Source organism: Vulpes vulpes, chromosome 7 (assembly GCF_048418805.1).
Source record: "Vulpes vulpes isolate BD-2025 chromosome 7, VulVul3, whole genome shotgun sequence".
NCBI classification, from domain to species: domain Eukaryota; kingdom Metazoa; phylum Chordata; class Mammalia; order Carnivora; family Canidae; genus Vulpes; species Vulpes vulpes.
In genome coordinates, this window is record NC_132786.1 from 107,547,973 (window position 1) to 107,572,737 (window position 24,765).

Consider the following 24,765-nt stretch of genomic DNA (forward strand, 5'->3'; position numbering starts at 1 on the left):
CCATCTTTATCACTAATAAAGGAAGTATATTTTTTATCAGGATATTTATTTGGAGTTTCTGTGGGCTAGCATTTGCCACACATGTTTTTTCTATTCCTTCACTTTCAACATTTCTATTATATTATGTATTGAGTGTGTTTCTTGAAAAGATTTTTTGAATATCTGAAAATTTCTGTCTTTTATGTGATATTAGAGCCATTGATATGTATTATGATTAGAAATGTATAAGGAGGGGCGCCTGTGTGACTTAGTTAAATGTCTGCCTTCTGCTCAGGTTATGATCTCGGGGTCCTGGGATCAACTCCCATGTCAGGTTTCCTGCTCTGCAGGGATCCTGCTTCTCCCTTTGCCTCTCTCTCTGTCTCTCATGAATAAATAAATAAAATATTTTAAAAAGAGAGAGAGATGTATAAGGACTTTTCTTCTTTTTTCCCCCTGTACTTATTGTGCTTTTTTTATGGCTTTGTGTTCTTCCTTCTTGCTCTTTATTGGCACCATAAAATCTTTATTTCTTTTCCCTTATGCATTTTATACATTCCATCCTACTCTTTCTGCATATACTCAAAATTGTAATACATGTGTAATTAACTTGAAATCTTCCTCAATTAGCAGCTTTACTTACATACTCCAAATTATGAGAACCATAGAATGCTTTGACATTTTTAAGCCTCTCCAGTCTTTCATGCCATTTTTTCAGTTTGTTTTTAAGTCCCCTGAAATTAGTCACCTTGTTATTATTTCATGCAGACAGAGCTTGATTAGATCGACCCTTATTGCCAATTTCTTGTTCAACATGGCTTCTTGAATCCTGTTCTTTTCCACAGGTTCAGTATGCTTCCCTCAGACATACATGTTTTATTCTGTTTCTCAGAATGAGGATCTATGAATGAATACTCATGACATTTGTCTGGAAAATATCTTTACTTCATCCTTCATCCTCACTCTTGAGTGGTAATTAGCTGGGTATAAAAGTTAGGTTTGTAGTAATTTTCTCTGAACACTTTGCAGAAGTTTTTCCATAACCTACTAGCTTCTTTTTGCTGAAGAGAACTGTTTTCATCATAATTGCTGTCCTTTTGCAAAAATAACCTGTTAGGGTTTTGTTTTGTTTTGATTTTGGTTTGGGGTTTTGTTTTTTGTTTGTTTGTTTGTTTCGGACTTTGCTTGCCCTTTAGTATTCTACAGTTTCTATATAATCTATATAGGTTAGGTTATTTTTAAATTTATTATGTTTGAGTCTCATTTAGCTTTACTGAATCTGAAGATGTGCTTTTACTAATTCTAGAAAGATCTCAGCTGTTTCTCCTTTTGAATATTGCTTCCATATATGACCTAAACCCTGCATCTCTCAGCTTTTCAAGATCATCACCCCTTCACTTCCCTCTCTTCTTCATTCAGTCTCTCATATATATTGCATCAATTCCATCCACAAGTGAACATGCCCTAATGTCTCCCATCTTTTATTAAAAAAAAAAATCCTCCCTTGACTCCATATCTCCCTGAGGCCATTTCATTGCTCTGCTGGACATCATAGGCAAACTTCTTAAAAAATTTGCCTCCACATTTCTCCACTTCCATACATCCCGTTTATTCTTCATGTCACTAAAGTATGAATTTTGCCCTCACCAATCCAGAGAAACTGCTCTTGCAAAGGTTAGTAACAACTTCATGTGTCTGAATCACTGTTCAGTCCTCATTTAACTTGGCCCTCTTCCCAGAATTGAACATGGTTGACTACTGCTTCCCTAAAATACTCTTCACCTTTTTCCTTCCGAAGCATTTGACTCTCTTGCTTCCTAGTGTTGGAGCACAGAGGACTTGGTTTGAGCTCTATTTTCTTCATTTTCTACTCTCTATCCCTAAGAATTTTTATACATTTATACAATTTTAAGTACCATATTTGTCAGGGGTGGCCAGATATATGCCTCCAGCCCTCACTCTTCCTCTAGCTATTAAATTATGTGTGAATTCCTGCTCTCAACACATTTAACTTTAAACTGTCCAGAGCTGAAGCCTTGAATTTACCCCCAAAAGAGTGTCTTCCTTATCTTAGCAAATGATATCCCCATCCACCTGATTTCTAACGCTAAAATCTAGAAGTCATTCTTCATTCCTTTTTCTCTCAAAGAATCATATTTACTCTATTATAAAGTCTAATGAAGTCTGTCTTAAAAATATGCCTCAAATCCATCCACTTCCCATCTCCATCTCCAGCAGCCTGATTTTGGCCTCTATCATTTCTTAACCGGAAACTACTATCCAGTTCCTGAATCCCTGTCACTATGAATACTCTCCCATCCATTTTCAACATGGTGGTCAGAACATCTTTTAAAAAAAAATTATCTTCCTACTTAAAGTCCTTCAAGAGCTTCTTATTGGACTTAGATTAAAAGAAAATCTATACTCATTAATAAAACCTTCAAGGCCCTTTCCTTCTTTCAACCTCAGCCAGATTCTCTCCTCTCCCTCTAGCATTCTGGCCACTCTGGCTTTCCCATTCCTTAGTCACACCAAGCTCTTGGTTCTACAGGGCCCCCATAGATTCCTTCTGCCTGGAATATTCTCTAACTCTGCCCCTACCAGACTGGCTCTTCCCCTGCTTCAAGAAGCATGAGATCACCTTCCAAGAGAAGCTTTTCTGACAACTGTGGATAACATAGGGCCTCTCTTGTGTCTCTAGTAACAACTTTTTCTTAGCCCTTTCCACACATTGTTTCCCTCTCTTTCAGAGTTGTATGATCTTATTTTATTTTATTGGTCTTACAATTTCAACAGTATCTTAATAGTCAGTTTTGTTGCCATAATTAACCAGCCCCATCCCTTTAGAGGCTTCCTAGTAAAACAATATTAAGAAACCTTTGAGGGGATCCCTGGGTGGCTCAATGGTTTAGCGCCTGCCTTTGGCCCAGGGCATGATCCTGGAGTCCTAGGATCAAGTCCCACATCGGGCTCCCTGCATGGAGCCTGCTTCTCCTTCTGTCTGTGTCTCTGCCCCCCCCCCTCTCTCTCACTGTGTCTCTCATGAATAAATAAATAAAATCTTTTTTTTTTTTAAAAAGAAACCTTTGATTGCTAAATTTAGAAAGTGTTCAACTGCCAATAGAACCCCTTACTGAGGGATTCTTCTAGGACCACGTTTAATCTGAGGGGGCCTCTAAATGAACCATGGTATCTTGGCTCTCTGCAAGTGCAAGCACTCGCTGGGATAGATTCTCTGCATTCCTACAAGAAGGCTTTGTCATATCTTAGTGCCATTTCCTTACAGCACAATTAGCCAATTTTAGTAAAAACAATTCTGAGAGGGTTTTTTTTTTTTTCCATTGTTTTTTCAAAGCAGAAATAGTATACTGGACAGTTTGCATGTGACAAACTAAAATACCAAAACTTAGTTTTGCTGCAGAGAAACCATGGTTATAAGTTGTTTCTTTTGATTTTTTTTAACTTGCTTACTCTCTCTGCTTTTACAAATCTTTAAGTTTCAGAAGGAGGGAACCAGGTCTGTTTTGTTTGCCACTTTATGTATATAATTAGTGGCATACATAAATAAAGATCTCAAATTGATTCTTTTTTTTAAGTAAAACTCTGATGAGCATCTTCCCAAATTGCATCTGTAGTTGTCATCCTCCTATTTTTTTGTGTTAAGTAAAAGTAACATACTGAATTACTGAACTCTACCTCTGAAACAAGTAATAATACACTGTATGTTAATTGAATTTAAATTTTAAAAAAATAAAAATCTTTTAAAAGTAGCATACTGGCCTCCCAGTCTGTGAAAAAGATAATTATTGTCTGTATTTCTTTTATTTGTTAATGGAGGCTTAAAACTTTGAAAGTCCTTAGCAATGGCTCATAATGTTTCAATTTTGTAAAAATTCAGAACATTTACACATGGGTTTGTATGTTTCCAAGTAGATTGCCTTGGTGGTTTTTGGCTTAACATGGCCACATTTGCTTTCAAGGAATCTCCTAGTCTGTGTCTTGAAGCTCACTGGTGCTAGAGATATGTATTTTTGTTTAGTTTTGCTTTTATTTTAACTCGTGACTTAATACATGGTCTTGTCACAAGAGGACCTGTATCTGAATAATTAGAGATAAAACCAGCCTTACTTCATAATACTCAAAATATTTAGCTGGCTAGGACACCAACCAATGAGACTTGCACCTGGGCCAATCAGAAGGGACTTGTCGGTTACACACCTATTGGCCCCACCTACAGGCCACACCTGGTGTGCTGAATCCAGACCCTGTCTCTGGGGAAGGAAATTCAATAGACCTTACTGGTGGCTTTCATTTTAGCTAACTCCCTCATTTTTTTAATGCCTGGTTTTTGGTTTTAGGTTTGGTTTCATTTGTTCTTTTTTGGAAGTGATTCAAAGCCTTGGAACCTTCTAATTTTCCCATAATCATATCTTATTTATACCTGTCTGGATCTTCTACACAGGGAGCAACTTTGGTCAAAAGGATACAGTAATTGAGTTCTGCCTTCCAGAACTTGCTGAGTTAAACGCAGGTTATGGTGACCGGCCTGGGCTATCTTGGGTTTGTCCACACAGTGCTTTGTTTGGGGTGGTGAGAGTCTCATTCCTTAGCTGATGGCATGGCCCTATAATCTTACTGTTGCTCCACATTCCTTTCTGATTCTGGCCTGAGGCATGGTGGATCGGTGGAGGATTTTCAGAGATCAAAGGATATCTCTGTTTTCTCAGGTCTGTTTGTAACTCCACCTCACTGGAAAAAAAAAGGCCCAGTGAGGGATCTCACTCCCACTGAAGTCCTTGTTTCTTGATGTCATCTGTGTTTCATGTCCAATCCCACCTTCCTTCAAATAAATGAATTTTCTGACATTTTTCTTCTATTTGAATCACAGGTCCACACATTCCGAGGCCCACACTGGTGTGAATACTGTGCCAACTTCATGTGGGGGCTCATTGCCCAAGGGGTTCGGTGCTCAGGTAGACACAGAACTTTCTTCATCCTTTTCTATTTATATCAAGTGACATAATGTTGAGCTGGAGATCATTTCTCCAGAGGTGGGAAACAGATCCAGATTAGTTCAAAAGTCTGGCTTTCTGGAAGGTTCAAGTCATCTCTGTGCTTAATGGAGAACTGTTCTAGGTGTCTGCTGAAACAAAAAGGGAATATCATGTTTATGCAAGAAAAGAAAAACATCCAAGGAAGTACATTTCCTTATGAACCTTCCTGCCACCCAAAATAGGCAGCAGTCCTTAAAAGAAAAATAAATCAATTCCAATGGAATGGCAAAGATAGAAAAACCACATTTCTTTCCCATCCCTACTTTATTACAAAAGGCAAGACATGAAAACAGAAATACTGGCGAACCTTTGCCACACACCAGGCATTGAGTTGAGCACTTTCTATTTATCATGCCATTTAGCCTCACCAACAGACCTTAAAGAGATACAATTATTCTCCCCACTGAACAGATGAAGAAACTGAGCCTTAAAGGTAGTTGTTAATTGCTCTTGGCCACATAGTAAGTGGTGGAAAATTGATTCAGCTCCAGAACCCATGCTCAGAATTTCTCTGCTATCAGATTAGCTGTGTAACTAAAGACCTTGATTGGATATCACATATTTTCAAAGCATTTTGAAACCCTGGGTGTTTTTCCACCTAGAACTGGGCACACACACCCAGTGTTAACGGCACATAACACATCTTATTAAAATACAGCTAACAAAAGAGCAAAGAATTGCCAAACTAGTGTGTAACTAGTGTGGCTTCCTAATTCATCTCACCACACTTTTTCTGGCAAGCAGTCCTGGCCAGGAGCAAGAATAGCCTCCTGTGCTATACTGATTGGGTTTCCACCAACACCATGATTGATTTCTTCCTTGCTAGGGTATGATTTTTTAAAAAAATTCTTACAGAGCATTTAAAATAAAATAAGCTAATGATACTACATTAAGATAATCTATTTTACCATACTGCGCATTTGGGTTCAAAGGACTGTGAGGCCTTAAATCCTTTCTCTGCTCAGAAGAAGCCACCTTAGCTTCTACTGTGTAGATACAACCGGTAGTGGTACCTGGAGGTTCAAGTATTGGTTGTGTATGTGGTTTACAGCTACCTGCCTCCATCACAGATGAGACAAGCAGCAAACAGGCTCAGAGACAGCCTCTCTAGGAATGTTCCAGATACCCCAATGAACACAAAAGACTTACTCACCTGGGAGTTACAAAGCATCTCACAGCTCAACCACTGATTAAAATGGTAGACCATCTGAATCACCCAGTGGTAATTAATTCAGGCTGTCCAGATTATACCTACCAGAAATATCCTCATTGCGGATATTAACCAAATTGAGCAGTAAATTCGTCCAAAGACAATATTATGAGAACAAAACTCTAGAATTTGTATTAGCTGTGAATAGCAACCTTCTCTGGGATAAAAAGGGTTTGTTTTTTCTGTTGTTTTTTTTTTAATTAAACATATTCTGAGGTTATAATGTTAATATTCTCTAGTGGCCACTGTTTGGCCTCACAATTTCCTCTGAGCAGCAGGAAAATCAAAACCTGATCATTGTTTTCCATATTTTAAGTATTTTTTAAAATGAACTAGACTTTATTTATAGCATATGGAGTTATAGTAGTTTGCAAATACTGAATATTTTTATATATTGTAAAACACATTAATTTTAACAAAATGTCATTATTCAACTCTAACAAAAAATGCTGCTGCTTTAGATCTTAAAATGGAGTTTATATGGAAATTAAAAATAGAATCATCACATAATCCAGCAATTCCACTTCTGAGTCTCTATCCAAAAGAACTGAAAGCAGGCACTCAAACAGGTATTTGTCCACCTGTGTTTATAACAGCACTATTCACAGTAGCCAAAAGGTAGAAGCAACCCAAGTATCCATTCAATAGATAAAACAAAATGTGCTATGTCAATAACACGGGGTATCATCCAGCCTTAAAAAGGAAGGAAATCCTGTCATATCTTGTAATACTAACGAACCTTAAGGACATCCTGCTAAGCAAAATAAGCCAGTCACAAAAGGGCAAATGCTAATGATTCCATTTATATGATTTTCACTTTCCAGTAATCAAATTCATAGAAATGGAAAGTAGAATGTGGTTGCCAGGGGAAGGAGGGTCTGGAGAGTTACTGTTTAACGAGTAGAGTTTCAGTTTTGGAAGCTGATGGTTCTGGAGATGGATGGTGGTGACAGTTGCACACAACGTGAAGGTACTTAATGCCTCTTGAACTGTACACCCCAAAATGGTTAAAATGGTGAAATTCATGTTAGGTATATTTGATCACAACTTTAAAAATTTGTCTTCGATGACACTTATCAGAACTTAATAAAACTTTCTAAGGAAATAACAAGAACAACTGGCCAGGTATCCTTATATTTTCTCACAAATTTGCTTTTTTTTTTTTTTTTAATTTAACTCTTAGCAGGTAATGTTCACTGCACTTCAGAGTTTACACAGATTAATTCAGTTGATCCTTATAATAATCCTAGCAGTAGATGCTAATATCATCCCTGTTTTATAAAAGAGAATCCAAACAAGAAAACAAACCAGTTCTATTTGGTTCACTTTGCCCAAATTTACATATACAAATAGATCTATCAAAATACCATTGACGTTTACTTGAGCTGTGTTGAATTTCTCATGTTGATAAAACCGAGATGATTTAGAACTGGTTTTTCCTTTGAAAGGAGGGTGGACAGAACTCAGCCTAAAAATTACATGAAAACCATGTAATGATTTTGCAAAAAATTTTTTTGATGATTTTATGAAAGTTTAGATTTTCTCAAATCCTTGGTATGGATGCTTAAGTGCTTTTTTGTTAAATAGCTGATGACAATATTCATTATTATATGTATGTAATATATCAACTTTGAACAACTTCAGCATTAAATTTTTATTTTCCAGACTGTAGACTGTGTCTTGTCATTATTAGAGAAATTCTGTCAGTGGATACCAACTGCTAAGAAGGTTTTTAATGTGTTCATTGAACTTAAAAGTACCTTTTTAGCTTTGGATCTTGATATGAGCTTTATATATAATTACTCTAATCATCATGTTATGTGGCATTGTTCTGAATTGTAAACTCTCAGGTACTCCCACTGGTGTCTAGTTAGACATTATTTCCACTCACAGGTGTCAAAATAAGGCAAGTAGAAAGAAAAATGGCCAAACCAAACTGCCCAACAAAGGGAAGGTACTAGAAACTATGGGCAACTCTCCAGGAAATAGGAGGGAGATGCCAATGGTCATGGGTCCCTCAGACCAAAGATTAAAGATTCCTACAGAGAGAGTTATCATGTCTTCCACAAAAGGAAAATCTAAGACTTCAGGAAAACCTAGCAGAAGTCCTAAGTACCCAAATATGTGGACCCAAAGTTTCCAGTCTGAAACTTTGGCTTTGGATCTTGATATGAGCTTTATATATAATTACTCTAATCATCATGTTATGTGGCATTGTTTGAAAAGAGGGGAAAAGAGGGGAAAAAAACATACAGGTAACCTAGCTGATTACCAAAACGATCTCAGTGAAATGTTCTATTATTTTTTCTATTATTATGGTCCAGCAACAGAAAAAGCTGAGAAAAAAAATGGAATTATTTAAGTTTTCTGAGTAAAGATAGATCTCATGGAGAGTATCACCTCTACATGGGATAGGTGTTCCAGAAAGATACAGCAAACCCTTGGGTGTTTTCAGTTTTATTTTTGGTAACCTATCATTTGTGTTGGGCTTTGACCAAAGGGCCGGGCAAGGCTAATGTGGCTTCTTTGTTTACAGACTGTGGATTGAATGTACACAAACAGTGTTCCAAGCACGTTCCCAACGACTGTCAACCTGATCTCAAGAGGATTAAGAAGGTGTACTGTTGTGACCTCACAACACTTGTGAAGGCTCACAATACTCAGAGACCCATGGTGGTAGACATATGCATACGGGAAATTGAAGCAAGAGGTTTGGAAAAGACTCTATACTTATAGTGATTTTGTTTTCACTGTTTGTTTTTACTGTTGTCAAGGAGACTTTTTTATAATTGTTAAATTGACTCTCTCTCCACTATCGATGTTGGGGAGACATTCTGACCCAGCATACACACACACACACACACACACACACATGCATACACACAGAAATAAGCTAAATCTAGCCATTACATCAGTTTCTGTTTTGTACCTAAACCTTGCATGTAGGTATTCAACCCATGTTTGCTAAGCATTTATTATGTGCTACACATTGAGAATATAAAAGTCACAGTTCTCACCTTCCAGAAATTCATATTGTAATATGCAGAATCAGAGGGGTCAGTAAATAAATGTTATGGGTGTGTGTATCCAAAATACCATGGAGTCATAGAGGAAGACATTTCAGTGTTATTTGAGGACAATTCAGGAATGGTTTATGGCAGAAGTAAGATTTGAATTGAGTCTTAAAAAGTCATCCCACTAAATAAGGAGATAAACTGTTGATCAACACATACATTTTATACCATAGAGAAATTCACTGCCAGTATTGGTTCTGTTTATTTCAAAGAAGAGAGTTAAAAGAGTAAAAAGATCTATGCAATGAAAAATAAAGAAGCCATTGGGGAAGGGCACCTGGGTGGCTCAGTCAGTTAGACATCTGACTTGATTTCAGCTTGGGAGGTGATCTCGTGGTCTGGGGATCAAGCCCCACAGCATGTTCCACTCAGCAGGGAGTCTACTTAAGCTTCTCTCTCTCAATCTCCCTCTTTCCCTCCCCTCCACGTGCTCTCTCTTTTTTTAAAAGATCTATTTATTCGTTTGAGAGAGGGAGAGAGAGCAAACAAGCAGGTGGAGGGGTAGGGGGAGAGAAAGAATCCTGAGGCAGACCCCATGCTGACCATGGAGCCTGATGCAAGGCTTGACCCTAGGATCCCAAGTCCTTGACCTGAGCCGAAATCAAGAGTTGGCAGCTCAACCAACTGAGCCACCCAGGCGCCCCAATAAATAAATATTTTAAAAAAGAAGAAGGCACAGAAAATAGAAACATTTCAATGAAAAGGTTCTCTATAGTATGCTTGAGTCACCCTTCCTTTATCTATGTTTTGTTTGGCTACTCCTCAGTATCAAAATGTTCAGTGATATGGTGGGTTGAGTCTGGTTGGGGAGAACTTGGATTGCTGGATATAACTTGGATAATTGGACCATGTATAAAGCCCAGAGGCTTTAACCATTTTTGCCATGTAGGTACTCTGCTATAGTTGGTATCCATTATTGTGTCCAAACTGGTGTAATGTATTCTACAGATATTTATGCATTGGCTAACTACTACATTCTTTCCAAAAGAAGACAAAAGAGGACATTATAAGCTTGTTATCCCAAGCCTTTTAGAGACAGGAAAAATCCCTTTTCCATGCAGGATGAAAACCAGAGCTATTCTGTCCCCTTCAGATTTGCTCATTTAATCTCAGATTGTAAGAAGTGCCTGCTGCCTTTTGACTGCTGTGCCTGTCAGAGCTTAGTGGGTGCTTTGGGATCTGGTGAAGGTATGGCTGCAGGGGCTGGGCTGAGTAAGAGTTGAGACAGGGTGCCCTGACCCTGGGTGAGATGCTGGGAGGAGTATCCCTGGCTCCTATCGTTGAGAGGGCTCTGCAATTGGGGGTCAGGTGATCAGCCTCCCTGGAGCCTCAACTCAGGACCCCAGCTTCTCTGGAGAAGCTGGGATCATCTCATAATGATCCTCATCAGAGGCGACTGATAGATAACTCAGGCAGAGTTACCACCGTGTCTGACATCTGATGCATCCGTGGGGAGCACGGCATGAAGCATGCCTGGAACAAGAGCTAGAATGGCACTGATCAGGAATTTATGCCAGGGGACTGAAACCAAGGGGATTGGAGCTACAGGCATTAGCATCCTGCGCATGTGAGCAGAATCAGAGAATGGGCTGGAAGAAATTCACATGACTCCCATCCCCAGCCTCATTGCCACCCCTGCCAAAGTCTTACCTCACTTCCATCCATGGCAAATTCCTTATTGTTCTGCAAATGCTCTTTCATGGCCATTTGTTTCTGCATGATGTGGCAGGACAAAAAGATCACGGACGTGGAGTTAGATTCCCAGCCCTGTCTCACACTCACTGTGGCATGACCTTGGCCAAGTTACCTGCCCCATTTGAATATGTTTTCTCACCCATAAAGTGAATGGAATCAGTCATAAGCTGACTGTGAGAGTTGAAATGAGTTGATCCATATAAATGACCTAGCACAGGGCCCAGCATAGAGGACTCAAACTATGTTCTTCCTTTTGCCTTTTCTTGGAATGGCCACCTATCCTAACGCCACCTCCAAATGTGTCTGTCTACCACCTTACTTCACCCATGTGTCTCAGTGCTATCACAGAGACCCCAAACCTTAGTGTCTATAACAAGATAGAAATTTGTTTCTCTCTCCAGTAACAATCCAGACACTGGGAGCAGTCTAGGGCTAGGTGAGCAGCACCCCAGGGGCAGGAGCCCAGGCCCCGCAACTTGTTGCTGCCATCCTCGTGAGCTGCTTTCATCTGCATAGTCCCAAGTGGTTACCACCTTCTCCTCTGCATTCCAACCAAGGGCAGAAAGGCATGCTCTTTCTCTCCAAGTCCACAATCATGGCGCTATATACATCACTTCTGCTCTCTTTCCATTAGCCAGAATTTGCTGGCCATAGCCACGGATGTTGTTCTACTAATCGAAGGTTCCATTGCAGCTGAGGAAGAGGAGAGTTGATACTACAAGGAGAGCTGGAAGCCTCTGCTACTCTGGCAAACTCTAGTCCATCTTTCATGACTCCTTGAAAGATTAGCTCTTCTGTAAGACCTTCCCCACAGACTCTTCCACCCACAAACAGTCAAGGGTTAGTGTTCACAGTACTGTGCTCCCATGTGCCACGGCATCCTCACCCATGTTGCATGCACGCATTACATGTACTGAGGCACGCTTACATGTACTGCCAACTAGAAGAGGATGACTACAGGTCTTCTCTTGTGGGCCAGCCAGTTGATCAGTATTGGCAGCCTGGGCAACTGTACTGAGTCGAGTTCTGAGAGTGAGTGGGGCTCAGTGGGAGATGGAGCCAAGGTCAGGGAAGGTCTCCTACAGTCCCAGGAGGAAGAGCAGCAGGGTTGATGCTGTGCAGTTGTTCTCTGATGCAGACCCTTATAGATGGCAGATAGCATACCCCTGATCCATGTTGCCCTAATGAAGAACAGAAAAGTGTGTTGTTAAGAGCTTGACAAGTGTATACAGCACCAGCTCTATCAGCTATTTGTTTGCTTGTTCTTGTTGTATCTGGAATTTGATAGTACCTGGCTTCTGACCTGCTAGGTCTGAAATCTGGCCCTCTATCCCTTCTGAGGCTTTTGGGACCTGGCTAGGCCTTAGGACATATCTTAATAAATTAATAAGATCTAGGAGCAGAAACAACATTTCTGTCTCAGCCTAAGTATACAGTGGTCAGGTTTCCAGAATCATCACTACAATTTTATTTTTCTCTATCTGTATGATCATTTATTTGAAGGTATAATAATTAAATCAATCGTATTGATTTAAACATTGAACATATTATCATAAATATAATTAAACATAAACATAAAAGGCTATAAAATTTAGATTGTTTCAATAAAATCAAGATAGTATGCAAGCATCCACGTATGTATGTGTTCCTAGCACGGCCCTGCATGCACATGGGATAAGATGATGCTGGGGAGGAAGCAGGTTGATGCCTGGAGCAGTGAAATCTAATCCAGCAGCCTGATGAATGAGGAAGCAGGAGACCATGGTGAGATGAGAATCTTAAACAGGCATCTAGTTTGCGAAGCCAGGCAGGAAGAAGACCAGAGCCCTGAGGTCCCTACTGTACCACAAGCACATCCAGACAGACTTGCCTGGAAACTGAGATGGACAAGTCCACTTCTGACATGATTGTGTATAATATACAAGAGCCCTGACTCTCATTTGCTCATTTCCTGATACTGTACAATGTAAATATGGAATTAGAGTCATTTGTAGATGTTTCAGAGAACTAAAGTCTCTTTTTATCAACAGGATTGAAGTCAGAAGGCCTTTACAGAGTCTCTGGGTTCACTGAACACATCGAAGATGTCAAGATGGCATTTGACAGAGGTGGGCTTGTGCTTTTCTGAATGCTGGGTAACCTATCCTTAGCACCCTTTCTCTTGGAACCAGACTTTATTCATAGTGCAGATGGGTTTCAGAGCTACTGAGAGCTATTCCTCAGGAAGCCAAGGAATAATGCTTTACAAATCACATGGTTCTCTGCATTTCTGGGGGAAGTGTCTCCTTAAAAGTTTTAGACCAGGGACCAGATGGAAATGTGAGTTTAAAATATGGGATGCCTGGGTGGCTCAGCGGTTAAGTGCCTGCCTTTGGTCCAGGAAGTGATCCCGTGGTCTCAGGATTGAGTCCTGCATTGGGCTACCTGCATGGAGCCTGCTTCTCCCCTCTGCTTGTGTCTCTGCCATTCTCTCTCTCTCTCTCTCTCTCTCTCTCTCTCTGTCTTTCATGTATAAATAAATTTAAAAAAATCTTTTAAAAATCATATTAAAATACTTTTTGAATGGGCAGCCAGCATTTGGTGCCCTTATGATTCTTGATTTGGCAGCCAAACATTTATGGTCAGTCCACGTGTCACCAGAGTGTCCTTACACCCCCAACCATGGATCTCTGTGACTCATTTCCTTCTCCCAAAACTCCAAATAAAACAGCATAGGATGGCAGTATGCCCAGCACTGAAATAAGGGAAGGCAGTGGAAGTTTAGAAGGTAACACCTTTTGTTATTTATGACTGAGACAGATGCTCTCTAAGCCATACTATCTCTTAGGTCAAAGAACTTGGGAGCTCATTAAAAATACAGATTGCCAGGGGACTCATTCCGAAAGCTGAGCTCAAGAATCTGTATTTCCTTATTAGTTAATTTTTATTCAATTTATTTTTTTAAAAAAACAGTTCACCCATTTCTCCCACCCCTCACAGCTTGCCTCCTGCAACCACCAATCTGTTCTTTGTATGTATGAGCTTGATTTTGTTTTGTTTTGTTTTAGATTCCGTGTATAAGAGAGCTCATACAGTATTTGTCTTTCTCTGTCTGACTTCTTTCATTTAGCATAATTCCCTCGAAGTCCATCCATGTTGCCACAAAAGGCAAGATTTCTCTTTTTCTTATGGCTGAATAGTATTCCATCATTTATACACCACATCTTTTCTATATTCATCCATCAGTGGACAATTAGATTGCTTCCATATCTTGGCTTTTGTGAATAATGCTGCAGTGAACATGGGGGTGCATATATCTTTCCAAATTAGTGTTTCTATTCTATATTTCTACTGAATAGTCCAAATAATTGTAGTAAAGCCAATCAAGGGATATAACCCCTAGCCTACTAGTTAGAACTTTCACTCTGTAGAACAGTAGACAGGTCTCTGATGATCTGGCCACCCTATCTTTTCAGGCTCATGGCCAGTTTCTCTGCCCTGTATACTTTATGCCCCAGCTTTACTGAAATACACCTCACCTGTTTTCATGAACAACTACCTTGGCTCACTTTGGACTGTCCATCTAGAATGTGTTCACATCCCTGGCAAACACTTACCTATTGATCAGGTGTCCACTCAAGTCTTTCCTCTTTTCTGAATCCTCCCTGAGCACCTCAAGCTGACCTAAGAGTCCCGTTGCCCTTTCCTCTGTCCACTTCCAGCCCCTACGTTTTCACATGTCTCCAGCCTAGCAAGCTTCCCGTTTCCTTGTAACCGTGGAGTTGCATGCCTGACTCCTAGACAGACTAGAGCCATTTGAAGGGAATATATCTTTTCTTCTCTGATTCATCAGAGCTTAACAGTGCCTGGCACATGGTCCAGTCTCAATAGATATTTGTTAAATATGTAAATAATGGGATCGGATAACCCATCTACCGCACTCACTGTTTTCTGTACACCATTTTTTTTTATCCTTAGAACCAAATTTGCTAAGACATTTGTACTTTATTTCAATTCTCTATGTCAAAGAAAATGCTAACCATCTCAATATGATTGAAACTATCGTATCCAAAAAATTTAGTCTGTGACAGTTAAGTTGGACTGATTTTTACTAATGGTAAAACAAAAAGTCAAAGAATGTCTTCAGAATGACTGCAAACATGGTTAGGATATAAAGTTACCCATACCTGAGGGAAGGTCAGAGTTTCCCAGATTAAAGCCTTAGGGACAGAAGAGAAAGAACCAAGATAAAAGTAAAACGTCAGCGAGCCTGCAAGAGACGAGAGAAACTGAAGACATTGGCAGTTAGGTTGTGTATGTGATCTTCAAATCCAAATCCAAAGAATACTGGTACAGCTATATAAAAGCTTGATTTTTTTTATTATTATTTCACATTAGATTTATTCTCTTATGAACGTTTCTGTCTCAAACATAAAACTTACTATGCTAAGTTTCTGCCCAGCAAATTACCAGAGGCTGAGCCCCCAAAGAACTATAAGAAGTCGATTTCACACCCTTTTTGGCTTCGCTTACCCTCGGACCCAAAATCACTCTCCCCAAACCTCTTTTTGTTACTTCCCACACGCCGGTGTTATTAGAAGCGAGAGGAGTCAGTTGGGACTTGTCCGGGCACATTGCATTCACTGTAGGATCTTTTTTTCTTTCTTCCTGGGCATGCTTTCACTTGGCGAAATAGGTCCTAATTAGGAATTGGATCATTGATTGTTTTTCAGATGGTGAAAAGGCAGATATATCTGCCAACATCTACCCAGACATAAACATCATCACTGGAGCCCTTAAACTATACTTCAGAGACTTACCCATTCCTGTTATCACCTATGACACCTATCCCAAATTTATTGAGGCAGCAAGTAAGTACTGAGAACTAATTTTTCATTTGTACCAAACTGTTAAGTATAATGCTTTTAACTTCAAGAAAATTAAAACTCAGAACTGTTTCATTCATTCCATGGGCACTGGCTTTGCCAAGCAAGGGCACAATGGTACAGCTAAGTGAAAATCAGTCAGAGTCCACCGGCTGAGTTGAGCCAGTACCAAGCCGACTCCACTCGGCCAAAGCTGGGCACTGGGCAGTTCTCTCTCCACTTCGTCCCTTCCATGCTGGGAACTGGCACAGTCGGGGATACTCAGTTATTTCTCAAAGCAAAAATGTTTCTATAGTAAAAAAAAAAAAAAAAAAATCAGATATTCTTCAATGAGGACCAAATAGATTGGCTACTTTCATCCATTAAGCACACTCACTGGTAATCGATTAAAGTTATACCCCAAGATTTGCCCACCAATGTTCAAAACTGGTATTACTGTGTCAAGTACTATCCAGGACCTCTCAATTATATCCTCCAGATTAAGCTTCTCATCTACCTAGGGGGCAAATATCGTAATCCCATTCCACAGGGCAGGAAAGCTAGTCTCGGAGAGCTGAGCTCATAGGGCCAGGGACAGAACATCATCATTGCTGGTCTTCTTTCAGACCATGGTCGCTCATTCAGTATTTGGCACTTGGGTTGACTGCTGTCAGGAGAAAGGACCATATTGGGATGGGAGGTAATGGGTCAGAGGGTGGGAAGTGGTGTTGCACTTTGCCCAGGAACATGGGAAGGAAAGGGAGAGTCAGATGCTAGAACGCATGACACAGAAATCAAACACACTTTGAGGAATGTTTTATGAAAAATATCATTGAAGGTAAATATAATAAGATGCCTGATGAGGATAAATGTGGGCCAGATGGGATTAGTGCAAGATGCACTCTCCTGATGAGGTATGGCCCCACTTCCTGGTAAGAGCATTCTTTCCTGGGTCCTGGTGGTCCTAGGTGAAGAAGGTTCTGGCAGCTGGGTCTCCTGTGCCCCCAGGAGGAACAGCAGGAGAACTTTCTTTGAATGGCTGCCAATACCTATCAGAGACCTAAAAAGCAGAAACATGCATGTGAATATGCTTAGTATCTACTTCCTAACCTGGACTGTTAGCGGGGTTCAGCACTATGGTGAGAAGTGCCATTAACACAAGCTGAGTTGGTAGGCTCATGGGCCAGAGCCCTCGTGTTGTAGAGTGTATTCAGTTACGGAGCCTTCTAGTCACACAACTTCCAGAGAATGCTACCAAGTGTGATCTAGTTTAAAGCTCGTGATAGTGAGATCTCTAGCAAGTCCAGCATTCAGAAGATGGGCAAAGCAGTTTGTGCCACTGGTAAACATCTACAGGGCTGCAGATTCCTGGTGGTGGGGGGGGCGACAAGGACTATGCCCACCCTCCCATCATCCACCCAGTGGACGTTCAATACATGTGTGGTTTCCAACCCCAATCATTTCTGGAATAAGGCAAGACACAAATGGATGGACTAGTTTAAACGAAATGTTACCCAAAATTGCGTGAATTTATTAAGACTTCCCCTCCATCTGTAACCAGAACAAACCAATTTTCTTGTTACTTCACTGAAAACTTGAATGTGGCAGCACTGTATCAACTCCTTATGTGTATTCCTACAGAAATCTCCAATGCAGATGAGAGGCTGGAAGCCGTCCATGACGTGCTGATGCTGCTGCCCCCTGCCCACTATGAGACCCTCCGATACCTGATGATCCACCTCAAGAAGTAAGCTCACACCTCCTTGACACGTCTTCTGTCAACCGCGCCTGCCTGGGACAGTGACTGTGTTAGGAAGAGTTCACAACCCTCCTCCCCCACCCGCTGAGGACAGACTCTCCTTTAGAGTGAACTGTGCTGCCTTTGCGAGGCCTGCCCCATTCATAACTGCTAGAACACTCGCTCTGTGCCAGCAGGTGCACCACACAACTTTACATGTGTTGTATCTGTGAGGTGGGTATTGTTAGGGGCCTCGTGTGACAGATGAGATTGCTGACATTTAAGGAAGTAAAATAACTGATGGGAAAAGAGGTAAAGTGAAGCCAGGATTGAAGTCCAGGCAGTCCAATCGAGAGCCCATGCTCTGCCTTACCCATTCGTCTACGCTGCCTCCGTATCTGCATCTGCCTCCCACACAAGCCCCATATTCTGTGTTCTGGTCTTCCTCTTTCAGCTCATTCTAGTTCCAGACTCCTGAACCTGCCTTCTTCCCAGCAAGCACATTCCCATTCTAATCCCTTGGTTTTCTTGATGTATTGGTGACCTACCACAAAGTAAGAAATTGTCCCAAAAGTTGGAGGCTTAAAACAATAAATATTTGTTATCCCACAGTCTCTGTGATCAGGAACCCAGGTGTGGCTTAACTGGCTGCCTCTGGCTCAAGGCCTATAATGAGGCTAGGGCTGAACGGACAGCCAGGCTGCAATCTCATGTAAAGGCTCTAAAAGCTTGATTTTTTTTATTATTATTTCACATTAGATTGTTATTCTCTTATGAACGTTTCTGTCTCAAACATAAAACTTACTATGCTAAGTTTCTGCCCAGCAAATTACCAGAGGCTGAGCCCCCAAAGAACTATAAGAAGTCGATTTCACACCCTTTTTGGCACCCAGGGGGCACCTGGGTGGCTCAGATGGTTAAGTGTCTGCCTTTGGCCCAGGTCATGATCTCAGGGTCTTGGGTCAGCGGAGAGTCTGCTTCTCCTTCTCCCTCAACTAGCAGACAATGCTCTTCCAAGTTCACTCATGAGGTGGCTGGCTGGATTCAGTTCCTCAGAAGCTGTGTGACTGGAGGCCTCATTTTCTTGCTGACTCTTTGCTAGAGGCCACCCTCAGTTCACCGCCATGTGGGTCTCCCCATGGGCAGTTCACAAAATGGCAGGTGGCTTTCCTCAGAGCCAGTAAGCAAGAACACCCAAGACAAAAGATACATCTTTCTGTAACCCAATCTCAGAAGTGATATCCAGCTGCTTTTGCTATATTCTGTTGGTTAGAAGTAAGTCACTACTGTCTGGCCCATGTGCTCGGGGAAGGGTTTATATAAGAGTATGAATTGCAGGAAGCAGGAATCACTGTGAGCCATCTCAGAAAGTATCTACCATGGAGAGCTATCCACTATCTTATCAGGTGGAGATGTTTGGGTATTTACAGGACACTAGAGCCTCTGGTTCCAAACTCTTTTACCCCAACTGTGGATCTCTTTCCTTCACTGTACATATATAATGAGGTCAGTGAGTTGGTCTTTGAGATATTGGAGGTCTCAGGGCATTTCTGTGTGCTTTCCTCTATGTTTTTAGAAGACACATAGCAGTGGCCCATTCTTAGAAAAGTGAACCAAAAATTGTCTGCACTGACTAATTTACAGATCCATTCAATAAGTGAAAGGAAGCAAGTTGATAATACTGTATAAACACTAGGTGTTAAAGTTTTTGTTTTTTTTTCCTTTATAAAACATATATTGTTGCTTTTATTCATGGTGATCAGAGCCATAATAACATTTAGCTCAGAGAGTTTCCATTTTGATTAATTTATTGAATTTAAGAGTATGAGTAATTTTTGGATAAGTAACAGACTATGAATGCCAGCCTGGCTTTTAATTAGCTATAAATTATTTCTTTAGAAAGAAATTAGTTCTAATTGTTATTGTTTGGAAGGCAAAGTATCATTATTAGGGAAAATGCTGATATGTCCCAGTTGATACTTTAATGCCAATAATTTAGTATTTTTATCATGGAGGGTTTGCTATCCATCTTGTTTGGCCAGGCATGGTGCCTGACTTAACGGGAAGATGTGAACTCTTTGTGAAGAATGTTCCTTTTTCCTACCTCCTTAGCTTTGCAACATGAAAATAATGCAAGCTGAATTCCTAAAAGAATACTTCCTAAAGTATTCTTCCTAAAAGAATACTAAATAGCCGATCTTAATTAGCTCCAAGAAAATAGAAACAAAGAGATGGCCTTCTTTGTAGAATCTAAACATGTTTTAATTATATTTTTCCCTGCTACAGAGAACCTATAGTCCTTTAGATCTATTACAAACATCCAAAAAACCTCAATTCCTTAAGAATCTAGGAGACTGTAATTTTATCCCACTAGGAAGGTATTAAGCCAACTCTGGAGTTTGACTTTTATTCTTAAAGGCTTTGCTGTTCTCATCTGGATGTTGAAATGATGATTTTCAATTCCAACAATAATTACTGCTCCAGACCTCATCCTGTGGGAACTAGAAATAATGTCCAACTGCTTTCCTGTTTGGCCACATTCCAGCCATTCCCCTGTCCCGTGATAATGGTCTGGCTATTCCTACACTCATGGCAGCCCCATCCTACAGTAACCTTGCTCCTTGGATGCTGGGCTGCCAGCAGACCAGGAGTCTGCAATCAGCTTCCCTGCTGTGAGCATGCAGACCAGTAGGAAGAAGCTATGGGAAAGAGAAGACTTCCACACAAGCTTAGACTAAAATCCCTCTGCACTATGGGTCAGCTAAGAATCTGCTGCCCCTTCCAACCAATATTCCCCTAATCACAGTTCCACATTTCTGTAGTAAGAAGGACTGATTTTCTCTTTTTACATATATTTTTAAAATGTTATTTATTTGAAAGAGAGAGAGATAGAGAGGGAGAGCACAAGTAGGGAGAAGGTACAGAGGAGAGGGGAGCTCAATACAGGGCTCAATCCCAGGACCCCGGGATCATGACCTAAGCCCCAGGCAGACACTTAACCAACTGAGCCACCCAAGTTGTCCCTGAGTTTCTAATTTTATATATGTGTCTATACCAGATTCACTAAGTAATTCATTTCCACTGCCTAAATGCAATGTCAATAATCTAAGAAAAATAAAGTCACCTTTTAAAAAAAAAAAAAACATTTATTTTAGAAAGAAGAGAGCATGTGAGAATGTGAGCAGGGGGAGGGACAGAGGGAGAGGGACAAGCAGACTCACTGAGCCTAAAGTGAGGCTCCATCCCATGATCATGGAGGAGGTCATGGCCTAAGCCAAGATCAAGAGCCATGCATTTAACTGACTGAGCCACCCAGGTGCCCCCAGAAAATTATCTTTTTAAAAATACTTAAAAAATTTTTTTTTAATTTGACAGAGAGAGCACAAGCAGGGGGAGCAGCAGAGGGAGAGGGAGAGGCAGGCTCCTCACTGAGTGGGGAGCGTGGGGCTCCATCCCAGGATCCCAAGACCGTGACCTGAGCCAAAGGCAGACAATTGACCATCTAAGCTAACCAGCCCTCCCCCACCCTCACTGCCCCCAGAGTGCGTTTCTATAGTTCTGATTCTTTTTGTTCTGTAAGTCTTCTTTTACAACTTTACTTCTTTTACAACTTTAGTTCTGTAAGTCTTCTTTTACAACTTACTAAACCAGAGAAATTGGTGGGAGCATACGTGCATAATCAGTATATCAATTTGTCTGCAAGTCCGTGTAATGTGTCTGTGTATATGTCTGTTTTGCAGGGTGACTATGAATGAGAAGGACAATTTCATGAATGCTGAAAATCTGGGGATCGTGTTTGGGCCCACACTGATGAGGTCCCCTGAGGACAGCACCCTCACCACCCTCCATGATATGCGGTACCAAAAGCTGATCGTGCAGATTTTAATAGAAAATGAAGATGTTTTGTTTTAATCCTCCAGGGAAATGAGCCTCATGGCCCCGCCCCATCTAAGTTGATAAGGCTAGAGGAGTAAAAACATTTCTTACACTTGATTCGTTTTCCAAACAAATGAGAGAATTTCCTGGACCGCAGTGGATTTGTCAAGTCGGCTACTGTGTCTCATAGACACTCGCCTCCTCCACGTAAGAACAGCAGGGGTGAGAGTGACCAAAGGCCTCCTCTTGGGTCTTTGCTGTGCCTCCTACATATGCCTGTTTTGCTGGAAGAGTGATTAATAAATCTTTCTTTAACTTATTAAAAAAAAAACAAACCTAGATCTTTAAGCTTCCGTCTTATCAGTAATTAAAGGGAATTTAATTCATAGAGGTACTTGATACAGTTATACATTTTCCACTTACAGAAAGAAGACAATTCTATGTTAAATGTTAAATGAAACTTATATTGTAAAATGTATTTTTATTTTAGCTGCAAGAATGTTACTTTATTTCAGCAAATAGAACTCAATGCAGTGCATTGATTATGACCCTGTGTACCTTGTCCTGCTTCTTGCTGTGATCCCTGAAAAAGTTTACCATGAATGCAGTATTATCTTGACATACCTCTGTCCTTATCAGTGCTTTGCAATGAAAGTTCACCGGCCACCTGTGTCCCTGCTTTTGATAGGTTTTGCTGTTGAGCACTGGCATTTTGCAGTCGTACGGTATATGTTTATAGCAATTGTAGGATGGTCTGAAACATCCACAGATTTTCTTTCCTTAAACATTTTGTGAAATCCCAAAGTATGTTTTGGCATTGGTCAGAGTCTCTCCGTATCATGTGTGTATATCCCAGAACATGCAGAATGTGGTCATTTTACATAAAATGATGCGGGATGGTTAAATCTGGGCCATGTAAAAAGTTAACACTTTCCCTAGGTTCTTTTCGGTCCACACTCTGAATTCACCTATTAATGACAAGTTGTATTTTTGTCACATTTTTGTATTTATGAAAAGTGAATCTGCAGAAAAATTACTGATTTTTTTCCATTTTTGTTTTATAAACAAGCCTATTTTTAAAAGTAAGAATGAGTAAGTTTGGTTTTTACAAATATTTGTTCCTCCTTGACAAAAGTAGCTCTGTATGGATCATGATTTAATATGATTTTATCATGATAGTTCCATCTTCTTGGTTATATTTATCTTAGCATGAGCTTTTCACAGCAAGATTTCTATATTTTGTAACATAGGTAAAATTTTAAAGCATCAAAAACTGTAAATCTAAATTTTTTTTTTTCTGAAATCCAACCACAATGTCTTTTCCTCTGATTGTCTAAGATGATCCATGTACTTACTCACTAGTCTTGTTTTGGAGTGACCAGAAGAGAATTACTGTGTGATAAATGAGCTGGAATGAGGAGGGCAGTGCAATTGTTGTCCTGGACAGTCCCAAGGGCTACGCGGATGGACTTCGTTGGCACACCGGGGGGGTTAAAATGGTTCTGCTGGGTCCCTGCTATTATTGTTCCTCCCAACTGTACAGATTTGTTTGTTGTAGCTTATGTACTTCTTGATACTGTCAAAAAATTATCTGAAAATGGTTTTATTTTGTGAAGTGAATAATACTTTGTAATTTATGATAGTGTAAATGGAAGGAAAAGCATTAAATGTATTAAATTCTTCTGTCTATCATCCTGGAGTGTGCAAAGAAAATTGGTGTTGGGGAGTGGTGGGGTGGGGGAACAATATTTAAAATATTGCTCCCAGATGGGTTTTGGCAGGAGAGTTTCTAGCATCACCAAAACACGAGGAGGAAACAGAAACATCCCACTGAGTCCCCACCTTGCTGTCCAGCCCTCCTCCAGCATCCCTCTGGAGAGCCTGCTTGAGATTAGGATTCTAATGCTCCACCTTCATTGTCTGTAAGACCTGCTGCATTTATGGTTTTTTCATTAAGAGATAATAGCATTTAAAGGAAATCCCTCGAGGTCTTCTGCCAGAGAGCAGAACAAGAGTTTTGCAGCCAGGAAGACTGGAGTTCAAATCCCAGATCTCCCTGTTAGCAGCAGCAGATGACCTTGGGAATGAGTTTGTTCATCTGGAAAACTGGGGAAAATATTCTGGTTGTGACATCTTAGATGAAGTGATGACCTAGAGTAATAGTAATAGTATAGTTATTGCTTCTTATTATTATCATTATTAAGAATGATAACTTAGCAAAGGGAAAAGATATTACCTGGTGTAGAAGGCAGGAGCATGAGACGAAAGGGGCTTGTCCCAGGTTAAATCCAAGTTCAAGTAATAATAAGGGGTATTATAACAAGGTTCTATAATGTGTAATGAGGGTCACCTGACTCCTTTTCTCAAATGTGACTACAACACCTGATCCCATCTCCCTTGCTTTAGTCTGAAGCCTGCTCACCCACCCTTATCTCCCCCACCATCTGGTAGCCTGACATGGCTCCTCTTACCTGGCTTGAAATTCCTACCATTGGAATAACTCTAGTAGTTAAGACCTGAAAGGAGGCAGCATTGTTTCCAGAAACGTACTCTTATTTGTCTACAAGTGGGTTGTGGGAAGTGAGACAGGGGCAGAGTGGGTGGGAGAAGAGAGTTCTGAGGATGGGAGGAGACCCCTTTTAACCCTATTAACCCCTATTAACATAATGGGCACCTGACCTCCACAGCTGGGTGGGGGCTGGTGCTGAATTGCAAGGATAGCAGGCTGGATGGGCAGAGGGAGGGAGGCAAGGAGAGCACAGGACAGTCACAGTCCCAAACAGCTCACCTATTGCCTGGGCCGGCCTGATTCCTACCAAAAACCCACCTCAGTTAGCTTACACATTCTCAAGATCTACCAATCCCCAAATTTATAGTTAATCTTTTCATTTTAAAAATATAATGTTCATTAATTTTCAACAAATGTTTATCAAGCTTTTATTAATGGGCCAGACACTGAGTACTTGGAGATAAGGAGGAGGCTTATCTTGCTAGAGGAATTATTTAATTTTTTTAAATTTTTTTTTTAATTTATTTATGATAGTCACAGAGAGAGAGAGAGAGGCAGAGACACAGGCAGAGGGAGAAACAGGCTCCATGCACCGGGAGCCCGACGTGGGATTCGATCCGGGGTCTCCAGGATCGCGCCCTGGGCCAAAGGCAGGCGCCAAGCCACTGCGCCACCCAGGGATCCCGAATTATTTAATTTTTAAATAAATTTAGTCTTGCTAGAGAAAGAAAGCTGCTCACGCTGAGGATTTTGGACTCTAACATCAGGGAAATGGGTGCCACTAAT

General features: G+C 40.6%; 1 protein-coding gene and 1 long non-coding RNA gene across 5 annotated transcripts in view; one reads left to right on the top strand and one right to left on the bottom strand.

Annotated features, from left to right (window-relative positions):
- CHN2 (chimerin 2) overlaps nucleotides 1–23,162 on the top strand; it is a 295,623-nt gene extending 272,461 nt beyond the window's left edge. For all 3 annotated transcript variants that reach the window (XM_025993086.2, XM_072764631.1, XM_072764632.1), the window contains 6 exons: nucleotides 4,868–4,952; nucleotides 8,780–8,953; nucleotides 13,043–13,120; nucleotides 15,725–15,862; nucleotides 17,498–17,603; nucleotides 21,335–23,162. In XM_025993086.2, coding sequence (XP_025848871.1) covers nucleotides 4,868–4,952; nucleotides 8,780–8,953; nucleotides 13,043–13,120; nucleotides 15,725–15,862; nucleotides 17,498–17,603; nucleotides 21,335–21,506 — 753 coding nt within the window. In that variant the 3' untranslated portion in view covers nucleotides 21,507–23,162. The remainder of the gene's footprint in view (nucleotides 1–4,867; nucleotides 4,953–8,779; nucleotides 8,954–13,042; nucleotides 13,121–15,724; nucleotides 15,863–17,497; nucleotides 17,604–21,334) is intronic.
- LOC112915795 (uncharacterized) overlaps nucleotides 9,113–24,765 on the bottom strand; it is a 34,305-nt gene continuing 18,652 nt past the window's right edge. For both annotated transcript variants that reach the window (XR_012002731.1, XR_012002732.1), the window contains 2 exons: nucleotides 15,179–17,648; nucleotides 9,113–12,193 (listed from right to left, as the gene is read on the bottom strand). This is a non-coding gene — a long non-coding RNA (uncharacterized lncRNA). The remainder of the gene's footprint in view (nucleotides 12,194–15,178; nucleotides 17,649–24,765) is intronic.